The following is a 13241-nucleotide window of genomic DNA, read 5'->3' on the forward strand; positions in this document are numbered from 1 at the left end:
GGGCGGGGGGCTTATCTGAATCTGGAAGCCCCCTTCTTCCATCTTCTTCTGGTCTTCCTTCGTGACCCCGCCCCCTCTGATGCACGGGGGCTTTCCCCTGGTGTCAGAGGGGGGCGGGATCACCTGCATAAATGGGTGACTCCCATTTAACTTGCATATTAACCTTTTAAAATTAGCACTTTTGATTTCTCTCATAGAATTTGAAAGGGTGTTCCGCGGCTTTCGAATTTGCCACAAATGCCCTGCATCAGCCTCCCTGCCACTTCCCCCTCTACCCTTCCTGACTGTCGCCCATCTACACTTTCCTAGTGCCTGCACCTCTGTCTCCACCCGCCTCTGTGCTATCCCCTGCCTGTACCCGCTGTGTACATTCCTGGCTCTCCTTTAGTATGGAGAGTCTTCTCGGTGCTGACAGTTGCTTCCCCAGATTCAGAACTTGGGCTTCCAAGGAAACCATGTGCTTACATTTTGCACAGCAGTATTCGTCCTTGATCGGATGATCAAGGAACGCATACATGCCGCAAGATGTACAACAAGTCGCCTCTCCACACCTACCGGGCATCGTACCTACTAATTTAATGAGGATTGGGGATTATACCCTGTCCAAATTACCTAACTAGCTTCCTGACATTAATACTCAACAAGACAATACACAGGTACTCGCAGACCAACGTGCACTCGCTGAAGGGATTTCCAGCTTCCCCAGTGGGCCCTCCGGTATAAGATATGCATACTTACTTACATTGATCCAAGCTGGAGCAATGTAAGTATGCAATTAATATCTTACCTGGAGGTCAGCTGTAATCCATATATAGATTAGATGGGTAGGGCAGAACTAAACACGGTTCATAGACCAGAAGTCCACTTCTTCAGGAGATTAGGGAGGTTGCATAGTTACATAGTTAGTAAGGTTGAATAAAGACACCAGTCCATCCAGTTCACCCTGAGTGAGTGTCTACAATTGTCCCTATCCTTCTACATTGTACACTCACATCGGTCCCTATTCTCAAAGGTCCCCATTCATATACTAGGGTCAATTTTGGACAGAAGCCATTTAACCTACCTGCATGTCTTTGGATTGTGGGAGGAAACCGGAGTCCCCGGAGGAAACCCACGCCGGCACAGGGAGAACATGCAAACTCCTGGCAGGTAGTGTCGTGGTTGGGATTCAAACCAGTGACCCTTCTTACTGCTAGGTGAGAGTGCCAACCACTACACCACTGTCTATGGTGCTTTGTCTATGGATTATACATACAAAATAATTTTATTAAACAACACTTGACAAGTGCTTTGTAAATGCAGATTAACGATCAAATGCAAAAATGTCTGAAGAGCAGTGGATAACAATCAATGATTTAACAAAAAAAAGTGAAAAAAAATCTGTTTAAAAAAAAAAATTTAATCAGATTTGTTTGATTTTTATCAAATTTATTTTTTAAGATGCATTTGGAATAAAAATCTATCTAAAGATCGTTTTCTATTGGTAAACTCTTTCAATGAATCGAAGAGCTGCAAGCTGAGATAACATGCTCTGCATTCACACAATTTCACAGTAACCATGAGATAAACCAATCCTCAGGAATATTGCTTTATCCCATTGTTTTGCAAATCTATGTACACTACAAACTGTATGATTAAATTGGTTCTGATTTCGCTGTTTTACCAACCTGACAGCTTATTATTCTAAATAGGAAACCTTCATTTTGTTTGAAAATATTAAAGATTCTAACTACCAGCAAGAACGTTATGTTTAAAGAGCACCTGTCATTTCAGATCCATCATGGCAGCGCCTGTTAGCGGGCATCCACTCACCTTCTGCCGCCACGTCCCTCACCTCGTTGTGTCACTGCCGTGAGTCAACAGTGGGTCAGAGGAGCAGCCGCTGCAGGACAGAGATGATGGTTGCTCTTTAAAAATGTATAATTTAAACCAAGCCTTTTTACTCGTGATTTAAATCATGAATTAAATCAACTTGATTTAAATCAAATCCACCCCGCTGAAGAGCTTACTTATAAAACTTTATTAAATAAAGTCTTAGGACAAAATGCTTTTATGCAGCTGTTTGCCAATAGTTACTGTATGCTGTATATGTGGCGCGCTTGACCCAGGGGAGTCGGATGACTGGAGGAATCTGGCTGGATTGGTGAGGCAGAAAGACCTGGGGTGTACATGGCTTGTCTAATGGTACAGTAATGGTGGAAAAAAATTGGCTTGGGCTTCCTAGGCACGTTGAGCCTCGGGAGTCGCCTGAATAACCTCAATGGGGATCTACTATTGGATATGGTATATTGGGCTTCAATTAATATACTTGGGTCCAATTAAACACATTTCTAACTAACAGCAAGCTTTTGAGGACAGAAGCAATAGTATTCTAAGCAGAAAGAATCTGATACATGTTGAGGCTGCATTCACACCTGAGCGTAGCGTTTTCAAGCAGAAAATTGCGCGAATTTACCGCGATTTTGCGGCGTTTTTTGCAGCATTTTTTACCGCAGTTCGCTACGCTTTTTACCACGATTTGCTGCGATTTTGTGCAGGGCAAAAGGTCACCAATGTTAAAAGAACAAAAACGCCCAAATCTGCTCCATTCGAGCGACAAAAAAAGGTCCGGAACTTGTTGAGCTTCAGGCGTTCGGCTTCAGCCGACATGGAGTGGAGATGTGAACCATCTCCATTGAGAATAATAGATTTTTTTTCCCCTCTAGCATTTTGTAGCTTCAGGCTTCAAGCTACAAAACGCTCAGGTGTGAATGGGGTCTTAGTCTATGCAAAGAAGATCACTGCAATCATAACTCCATTATATATGCTCACTGAAAATGCACTGTATTTTGTCTTTAAATGTATTTAAACATAAGGGGAGTCCATCATCATTTTTAAGGCATTCGGATCCAAACTGTCCTTTACTGGTGTGAATTTGAATTGCATTTTTGTGGAACACCATAGATAGGTCCTCCATTAGTAACCAATAAATAAGGCTGGCATTAGACCGCTTGTAGATATTAGATGGAGATTGGAAGTGTGACCACCAAAGCTGTTAACCTGATAAATCCTGGAAAGAGTGTTGTGACATCACAAGGCTGGCCCTGCTGGCTAAGCATGCTGAGTGGGAGGAGAACATGCGTAACTAGACCTAGTTCCCAGGAGAACCCCAGCCATCGGATGGCTGTCTGCCACCACTGATGAGATATCGCCACCTCATTTTGGCCAAAAAAAGTATTGAGTAAATGCCCCCTCATGTATATGGGTTGTCCTAGATAGGACTGAGAATATAGGAACATTGAGCAATCACTGACCATCATACGAGAGATATTAAAACCCTTTTTTTTTTTTTTTTTTTTTGGAAGCTCTTGTTTTTGAATCCTCGCAAATCGAGACATATCGGGTGATGCTTGATGGTGTTGTGTCGCTTGCAACGATCAGACTCTGTATGGCTTCCCTAAGTCCCTTCGTCTTTATCTTCTAGATCCGCCTGACTCCGTACGAGTAGAGGTGAGGACATTAGACAATGGGGCTGTTCAGTTTATCTGTGTAGAAGACTCCAGTCCACCAGCCACCAACTTCACATGGAAAAGGTGGGAAATTGTTAGGTGCATCTTTATTATTGTATTGTTCTAAAACACCTTAAAAGGGAAGTAAACCCTTCCAAACAACTTGGACCTATAGGTAAGCCTAGATTAAGGCTTACCTGTAGGTCCAAGAAATATCTCCTAAACCTATATGGTTTAGGAGATATTTGCCCGAAAATGGGCACCGCTGTCTACGGCGCATGCGCCGTAGACAGCGGCGCGCATGCGCACTAAATGCGGCAAGTCCAAGAATGGATTTGCCAAATTTGTCGACTCCCGTGCGCATGCGCGGGAGTGACGTCATCGCGGCCTCGCCGTATGACAGCGGCGGAGCTGCGAGGCGCGACTCCCGTGCGCATGCGCGGGAGTGACGTCATCGCGGCTTCGCCGCTGTCATTGGTCGGAGCTGCGAGACGCCACCAGCAAGATGGACGCGGCGGACTACAGGGATCAGCGGCGACTTCGCTGGCTCCTGTGTCAGGTAAGTGACACATAATGAGCTACTATGCGATGCATAGTAGTCCATTATGCTTTACCTTTGCAGGGAAAAAAAGAGGAAGTAAACCCATCAGGGTTTACTTCCTCTTTAAAGCGTTGACTTCATCAGTCTGCTGCTGCTTCTACAGTGTCTAGTAATTGGCTAGGAGTGGGGAGGTGACCACCTGTCTTGCATAATCGCAGTAGGGAAAAGTGAGGTCACCAACCTAGTTCTGGTGTCTGGCTGCACTGTGTAAATCTTAGGACAGGATTGGTTGAACCTGCTCTTGTATGTGCATTTCATTTTGTGTATCTAGTCGCTTGCCTGGAGTTACACTTTAAGCTTGTTAAGCTACACTGGAATAGATTAAAATCCCTATTGGGCTTCCGCTGTTATCTGTCCCCAGACACCCAAGACATTGCGTTGAGCTGAATGCTCTACCTCCCCAAACTGTGGCCTATAGGTCACATGCAGTCCTTTGCTTGCCTTTATCCGGCCCTTGAGGCATCATTCCATCCACTGACACCACCGATGGGGCACTATTCCTCCCATTGACATTAATGATGAGGCACTATTCCCCCCCCATTGACACCAATGATCAGGCACTATTCCCCCCCCATTGACACCAGTGATAAGGCACTATCCCCCCCCCCATTGACACCAGTGATGAGGCAATATTCCCCCCCCCCCTATTGACACCAGTGATGAGGCACTATTCCCCCCCCCCCCCCCATTGACACCAGTGATGAGGCACCATTCCTCCCACGGACACCAATGATGAGGCACCATTCCTCCCACTGACACCAATGATGAGGCACCATTCCTCCCACTGACACCAATGATGAGGCACCATTCTTCCCACTGACACCAATGATGAGGCACCATTCTTCCCACTGACACCAATGATGAGGCACCATTCTTCCCACTGACACCAATGATGAGGCACCATTCTTCCCACTGACACCAATGATGAGGCACCATTCTTCCCACTGACACCAATGATGAGGCACCATTCTTCCCACTGACACCAATGAGGAGGCACCATTCTTCCCACGGACACCAATGATAAGGCACCATTCCTCCCCCACTGACACCAATGACGAGGCACCATTCCTCCCCCACTGACACCAATGACGAGGCACCATTCCTCCCCCACTGACACCAATGACGAGGCACCATTCCTCCCCCACTGACACCAATGACGAGGCACCATTCCTCCCCCACTGACACCAATGACGAGGCACCATTCCTCCCCCACTGACACCAATGACGAGGCACCATTCCTCCCCCACTGACACCAATGACGAGGCACCATTCCTCCCCCACTGACACCAATGACGAGGCACCATTCCTCCCCCACTGACACCAATGACGAGGCACCATTCCTCCCCCACTGACACCAATGACGAGGCACCATTCCTCCCCCACTGACACCAATGACGAGGCACCATTCCTCCCCCACTGACACCATTGACGAGGCACCATTCCTCCCCCACTGACACCAATGACGAGGCACCATTCCTCCCCCACTGACACCAATGACGAGGCACCATTCCTCCCCCACTGACACCAATGATGAGGCACCATTCCTCCCCCACTGACACCAATGACGAGGCACCATTCCTCCCCCACTGACACCAATGACGAGGCACCATTCCTCCCCCACTGACACCAATGACGAGGCACCATTCCTCCCCCACTGACACCAATGACGAGGCACCATTCCTCCCCCACTGACACCAATGACGAGGCACCATTCCTCCCCCACTGACACCAATGACGAGGCACCATTCCTCCCCCACTGACACCAATGACGAGGCACCATTCCTCCCCCACTGACACCAATGACGAGGCACCATTCCTCCCCCACTGACACCAATGACGAGGCACTATTCCCCCCCCCCCCCACTGACACCAATGACGAGGCACCATTCCTCCCCCACTGACACCAATGACGAGGCACTATTCCCCCCCCCCCCCACTGACACCAATGACGAGGCACTATTCCCCCCCCCCCCATTGACACCAATGACGAGGCACTATTCCCCCCCCCCCCCATTGACACCAATGACGAGGCACTATTCCCCCCCCCCCCCCCATTGACACCAATGACGAGGCACTATTCCCCCCCCCCCCATTGACCCCAATGACGAGGCACTATCCCCCCCCCCCCCATTGACCCCAATGACGAGGCACTATTCCCCCCCCCCCCCCCCATTGACCCCAATGACGAGGCACTATTCCCCCCCCCCCCCCATTGACCCCAATGACGAGGCACTATTCCTCCTATTGACATCTCCCACATCTCTCCTCTAGGCTGGAAAGCCTAAGATACAAAAATAAACTTAAACGTCCCAGCTAAAAACACAGTAGTGTTTAAATCTGCCAGTGTTCTTTCAAGAGGCAACTCGTCAAAATCTCCAATCATGTCACTTCCGGTTACTCTCCAGCATCAGTAATTTGTCCAAGCATCGGCACCGTATACGATACGCTACATGCTAGAATGAGTAAACATTGTTGGTTCCGTCCACTTATAAACAACAAAATGGGCTCCTCCAAGGCGGCGACAAATTTTTTACTCCTTACCCGGTGTTCTGTCAAAAAGGCCAACTTGTGTACCATAGTGTATAAGCTGCCGGTGTTCTGTGAAAAAGGGTAACTTGTCGTGATCTCCAATTACAGCTGATGAAGAGTCACTGGAAGTGATGTGATTGGAGATTTTGACGGGTTGGCTCCTTTGACAGAATGCTGGAAGTGACGTCCTAACGCTGTGCCCGTCCTCCGAAGGCCAAAGAGATGGCCGGGGACCATCTGGTTATTAGAAACAAGGAGAGACAGGGGTTCTCTAGTCCTAACTCTAGGTTGACAGTACTACTCTTCCTTAGATACAATATAGTAAGTGAGTGAAATAAATATGGGGTGGGTTTGAATTTCCCCCATTAATTATAAATATTATCTTATCTATTCCTATAATTAGCTAGTCTATCAGAGCTCTGATAAGGATCATGGTGACCTACAGGTAAGCTTAGATTAAGGCTTACCTGTAGGTCCAAGAAATATCTCCTCAACCTACATGGTTTAGGAGATATTTACAAAAAGACAGGCACCGCTGTCTACGGCGCATGCGCCGGCTCACTATCGCCGTTAGCAGTACGCTGCTGCTAACGGCGATATGCTGTTAGTGGCGGCTCCCAATGCGAATGCGCGGGAGTGAGGTCATCGCTGCTCCAGCGCTGTGAGTGGCCGGAGCAGCGATACCCGGAAGAAGATGGACGCTTCGTGCTTCAGGGGACAGTGGTGACATCGCTGGCTCCTGTGTCAGGTAAGTGACACATAATGGGCTACTGTGCGATGTATAGTAGCCCATTATGCTTTACTTTTGCAGGGAGACAAAGAAGAAGTAAACCCATTAGGGTTTACTTCCTCTTTAAGGAGATATTTTGCAAAAAAAGGGCACCGCTGTCCACGACGCATGTGTGCCATAGACAACGGCGCAGGCGCACTGGGCGCGCCCCCAAGTGAAGCCAAACGTGCCGTCACTGACGGCTCCCGCACGCATGCGCCGGAGTGACGTCATCGCAGCTCTGGCCAATCACAGCACCGGAGCCGCGAGACCCGAAAGTCACTCCGGCATACATGGCAGCGCGGAGATGAACGAGGACCGCTTCGGGGGCTTCGATCTCAGGTAAGTTATTCATTATGAGCTAGCATGCTATGCATACTAGCTCATTATGCCTTTGCCTTGCAGGGTTTATTTATATGTTGTATTTTTTTTCCCTGGTTAACTTCCTCTTTAAATAAGCAAAAATCTCATTTATTTACAAAGAAAGTAGAAATGCTAACCTAAAACCATAAAAAAATAAAAATACTGCAGAGCTATTAAAATAAAAGAACATAGATGATGCTTTATGTAAGGTCGTACTCTGTATTTGGTGTCTCTTGGCTGGGCTCAATGGGAAAGAGGGAGCCTCATCATTTGCCCTCACTTTTTAAAGCATGCCCAGACACCACCCACACAAACACCTTCTGCCCATTTGCGTAGTCCTCTGTCCAATGAAACTCCATAAGAGCCCGTCCTTCCTAATCACCAGGAAGTATATTCTTCCCCCGAACATCTTCCAGGAACCATACTGCAGTCTCCACTAGTGGGCACTGTTATATCAACATCAAACTTCTTGACCCAGGTTAGCAATCCAGCAACAATTGGCCTTTTGATTTCCTGGGTGTTGGCCAGCCAATTAGGCACTTTAATCTTCATATCACCGGGTGGTCTGAACCAAAGCTCACCGGTTCCCCATACCCCACCGCCAGGGGGTATGCGTGAATCCTACTTTCCAGATGAAGATTCCGATATGCATTCTTCAGGTACACACCCCCTGCTGGGTAATCTTGCTCTGCTGGCATTCCAGGCTAGGTTTAATCAGGTTTCAACTGTCCAGAAACATCATCTGATATAAAAAAAAACCCAAAAAAAAAAAAGTTGCCTTCCAACCGTGAGCGTGGTCACCCTATGACAGGAAGTGTCTGGCAGGATCAGACGATAAAAATGAAGGAAAAAAATCCTAGCCCCTCCTCCCGATATAAGAAAAAAATTGCCATGAAGACTTCTGGGATTTTATGGCATCATTTTGGCCTAGGCTAGAAAAACAGGAAGCAACTAAAGAAAAAAAATCTTAAAACAAGTAAATATAATACGCCTACATATTTATTTACTAATGCTAGTAGCATAAGGATTACAAACAGTTAAAGCGTTTGTTACGCCATCACTTCATATTCTTGATTTGTGCCTGCTGTACCATGCACTTGTATCAGAAAGTCTCCTGTTCTCTTATCATGGGAAAAACACGTGAATGTGAGTGATATAATTGCTGCCACCCCGAATGGGTCACAATATGGGAAAATCTCCCCAGTGGGGTTTTTCCGCAGTGGAATTACAGTCATTTAAATGTGTTTTATTGAAAATGTAGCAACAAGACATCAACACACATAAATGTTTAAAATATGAGCTCCGGTCAGAGATATGTATCACCATTTAAATTTTACAATTTTATAACCATACAACAGTATATAGTGATCTAAAATGCAAATCCAAACGTGTTTCGACATTTGTGGTCAAAGTCTTCCTCAGGGGATTAATTTGCTGTCAAAAAATATACAGACATTGTTTATGTATGAAAGACAAAAACAGAACATTACATAGCTCAACCCGCCAACCAGTCTGCTGACCAACCAAATTAACCCATCCAACAGTCTGTTAAAAACGGGTTTAATTAGCACGCATTTGCAAACGCATATGAAAGCTGCAAGGCCTCTTCACGGCACCCTGTGTATTGCTTGCAGTCCTAAGATTACTGAATTTATAAGTGTCTTCACAGTGGAAGCACATGCATAAAATGGATAGATGAGGGGCGGGTGAGCCTGGAGGCAGCCCGATCCCCCTTAAAGGAACAGGAGCACACTGGACACCCAGCAATAGTACAATGGCAGCAAAGGTGCTCAGTGTGTCCTTGGACCATATTTACACCAGTAACAAAAAATATGGCCCCTGCCCCCCACCGATAACTGGCCTTCACAGCAAGGAGCAATGCGTTTCGACATTCATGGTCAACGTCTTCCTCAGGGATTTCATTTGCTGTCAAAAAATATATAGACATTGTTTATGTAATATCAACAGTAAGAATTTCCATAACACAAGGTCCCTCGTATACACAATAGAAAATTGTAGCGCGGCATAACTACCAAGGAAAGGTGCACATGAACGATCTCCTGATCTGGGTTCCTTTAAAAGTCAATCGGCAATCCCGTACATTCGTGTCACACACATTCCAAGGGAGAGACCCACTTGCATGTGACTAACAGAGCCATGCTAAATGCAGCCAACGATGGGCGGAAAAAGAAGAAAATCCCAACACCCGCATCAGAGGTTCCAATAAACGTCTAATAAGCTACCATATGCTTGGATTGTGGATTAACGAATAGGTCATAATCTTTTGTATTGATGGAAAAGGTCTATAATGAACTGGTTATCACAAATGGCAAAAAGTCTCATGAATTGAGTAAATAAGTATTGCTTAACCACTTGTCGACCAGCCGCCACAGTTGTACTGCAGCAGAAAGGCATGGCTGGGTGAAACAACATTTTTAATGTTGCTTCGCTCTGTAGCCACTAGGGGGCGCCCCCCCCCCCCCCCCCCCGAGCCCATGCAAGTGCCCGGCGGTCACGATCACCGCTTGGCCCCCGAGATCTGTGTGTGTAAACACAATTTACGGTTCTCTGAGAGGAAGAGACTGATCGTCTGTTCATACAGCGTATGAACAGCGATCTATCTCCTCCCCTGCACAGTCCCCTCCCCCCTGCAGTTTAGAACGCACTTAACCCCTTGATCGTCCCCTAGTGTTAACACCTTCACTGCCAGTCACATCTTTTTACAGTAATCAGTGCATTTTTATAGCACTGATCACATTGTCCGATGTGTCTGCCATAATGTCAAAGTCCTGATAAAAAATCGCAGATCGCCGCCATTACTGGTAAAAAAAATAAAAAAAAATTTATAATAAAAATGCCATAAAACTATCTCCTATCTTGTAGACGCTATAACTTTTGCGCAAACCTATCAATATACCATTACTGTGTTTTTTGGGGGTTTTACATATTTCTGGTAAAAAAAGAAAAAAAAAAAAAAATACATATCGGCCTAAACTGAGGAAACAATTCGCTTTTTTTATATATATTTTTGGGGGATATTTATTATAGCAAAAAGTAAAAAAGAATGCGTTTTTTTATTTATTTATTTTTTTTTCAAAATGATCGTCCTTTTTTTGTTTATAGTGCAAACAATAAAAACTGCAGAGGTGATCAAATACCACCAAAAGAAAGCTCTATTTGTGGGGAAAAAGAATGTCAACTTTGTTTGGTTGCAACGTCGCACGGCCGCGCAAATTGTCAGTTAAAACAACGCAGTGCGGAATCGTAAAAAGTGCTCTGGTCAGAAAGGGGGTAAAATCTTCCGTGGCTGAAGCGGTTAAATACTGAAATGTGAATAAAAATGGACTGATAAGAATGTGAAGGGTATAATTGTTTGCGTGTGAATTGCAAATAGTAAAGGAAAATGATCCTCGTGGGAAAAACTAACAAAGCCAAAGTCAGTATGACAGATGAAAGAAAATAGGGTGTGAGATGCAAACATGTGATATAGGTGAATGAACAATGAGTGAATGTGTTGTATAAATGCTGATGTGGAAGCCATAGGAAAGAGGGAAGGGGAAAAAAAGCTGAATCAGAATTAAGTTCTCAAAGCGTGATAATAAGAGTGATTTTAATGTGGTAAGATATTTAGAATTCCAAACCAAATCCCACTATAGTGTCTAATGTGTCAAATATTCCAATATATCTATATATTAGGGATGGGGAAAAAATCGATTTTAAATCTTGAATCGAGTTGAGAGGTCAAATCGACTAAAAATTTCAGCAAATCGATTTTTTTTATTTATTTATTTTTTTTATTTAAATTTTTTCACCATTTTTTTTAAAAAGAAACTTGATTCACGATTCAAATTTTTAGAATTTTATTTTTTTTTGTATGGAAACCGCGCTGGTCGGGAGGTGCTGCGGGCAGGAGTTTTTGGACGAGGCCGCGGCTTTGTCCTAGTCTGCGAGGCTGGACGCCGCGGACTAGGCCGAAGCCATGGCCTCGCCTAAAAACTCCTGCCCACAGCTCCTCAGGACCAGCGCGGTTTCCATAAATAATTTTTTTTTTTTTAAATTTGAATGGTGAATCAAGTTTCTTTTTAAAAAATCGCAGAGAAAATCACCCAGCTCTCTATATCTCTCTCTATATCTCTCTCTATATCTCTCTCTATATCTCTCTCTATATCTCTCTCTATATCTCTCTATCAGTGCCAATTAAGCACAGTTAGCTGCAGGTGACGGGAGAATCCCCCCACTCCCATCGCCAAACATACATACCGCGAGGCAGTGCTCGTGGCTCCCTCTGTGTGCCGGAAGCCCCAACATCACTTCCGCCACAATAGCGAGACTGAATGAAGTCATGTGCATGCGCGGGAACCCAAACATCTGGACATGAATGGGGATGCCGCCAGCAGGGGAATGGCTCCATCTTGTGGGTGAAAAGGTAAATTTCCCCCGCCTATGCAGCATATGTGGAGCGATGGATGGCCCTCTTCCCCTGCCGTGAAGACACATGGGTGGGGAATCCCGCACAGGAGCCAGACATTCGGGAAGCACTGGGATCTGAAAGACAATGAAAGGAAGAAAACGCAAAGCAGTTTAAGTCAAACTATTGTGCTTGGACATTAATCAATTACATATTACGTAATGGGACTACGCCAAATGAAGGTTAATTACCTCTACTTGGATAGTCAAAGAGTTATATTCATAACTCTAATATACCATGATTAATAGTTTTAATTATAATGTTTAATAAGAGCAATGCATTATATTATGGCTAGGAAATTTATGATAAATAGAACTTATGGTATGATAAGAAAAAAACGACAATAGAAGTATCTATATTGTAGTACGGGGTTTTTACTGTGTCTTGCATGATGAGAAGCCTTTTAAAAAGGGTGCAAAGGAAACGGAATCATTCAGACCTGGAGGTATTATGGTCTGAAGTCCGAAGATCCACCTTTGCTCGAGCTTGAGTAAGGTCTTATTCCAGTCAATCAAGGATATGAACACGATCCAATGCCATGACAGAAACTTTTGGTACTTTGTAGTTGTGTTCAACTACATCATGTCTTCTGACCGGAGAAGACATGTTCTGACCGGAGCTCATATTTTAAACATTTATGTGCGTTGATGTCTTGTTGCTACATTTTCAATTAAAAATGTTTCTAAATAATTTTAAATGACTAATTCCGCTGCGGAAAAACCCCACTGGGGGGAGATTTTCCCATATTGTAGCCTGTTCTCTTTGTATTGCTTCCTTTATGTGAAATACCTGGTGTTACTGCCAGTCCTTCTGCTTTCCTAGTAAAAACTGACCACACTAAGCAGGAGAACAGTGTGGTAATTTCTCTAGCTGGGCTCTCCAATGATCAGACTTGTCCTAATACGCCTCCCCCGCTGCACAGACATTTACTAGCAAGCTGGGAAGCTTAGTGTACTGCTGCTTCTCCTCCCCCGGTTCTTATGCAGCTGAGAACAGAGGGGATGTGATCACTTCTAAAAAAAA

At 45.2% G+C, this 13241-nt stretch overlaps 1 protein-coding gene across 8 annotated transcripts in view; it reads left to right on the top strand.

The window, feature by feature from the left end:
• LOC143981714 (nectin-1-like) overlaps positions 1 to 13241 on the top strand; it is a gene marked incomplete at its 5' end in the record, with an annotated part of 192367 nt that overhangs the window by 60403 nt on the left and 118723 nt on the right. For 3 of the 8 annotated variants that reach the window (XR_013274352.1, XR_013274351.1, XM_077479752.1), the window contains 1 exon segment: positions 3464 to 3572. Coding sequence is in view for 1 of the 3 variants with exons in the window: in XM_077479752.1 (XP_077335878.1) it covers positions 3464 to 3572 (109 nt within the window). 8 annotated transcript variants of the gene reach the window in all.

The sequence above is a fragment of the Lithobates pipiens genome, unplaced genomic scaffold (genome assembly GCF_037356315.1).
Source record: "Lithobates pipiens isolate NorthernLeopardFrog02 unplaced genomic scaffold, aLitPip1_a1.2 Scaffold_16, whole genome shotgun sequence".
In the NCBI taxonomy this organism is placed as follows: Eukaryota; Metazoa; Chordata; class Amphibia; order Anura; family Ranidae; genus Lithobates; species Lithobates pipiens.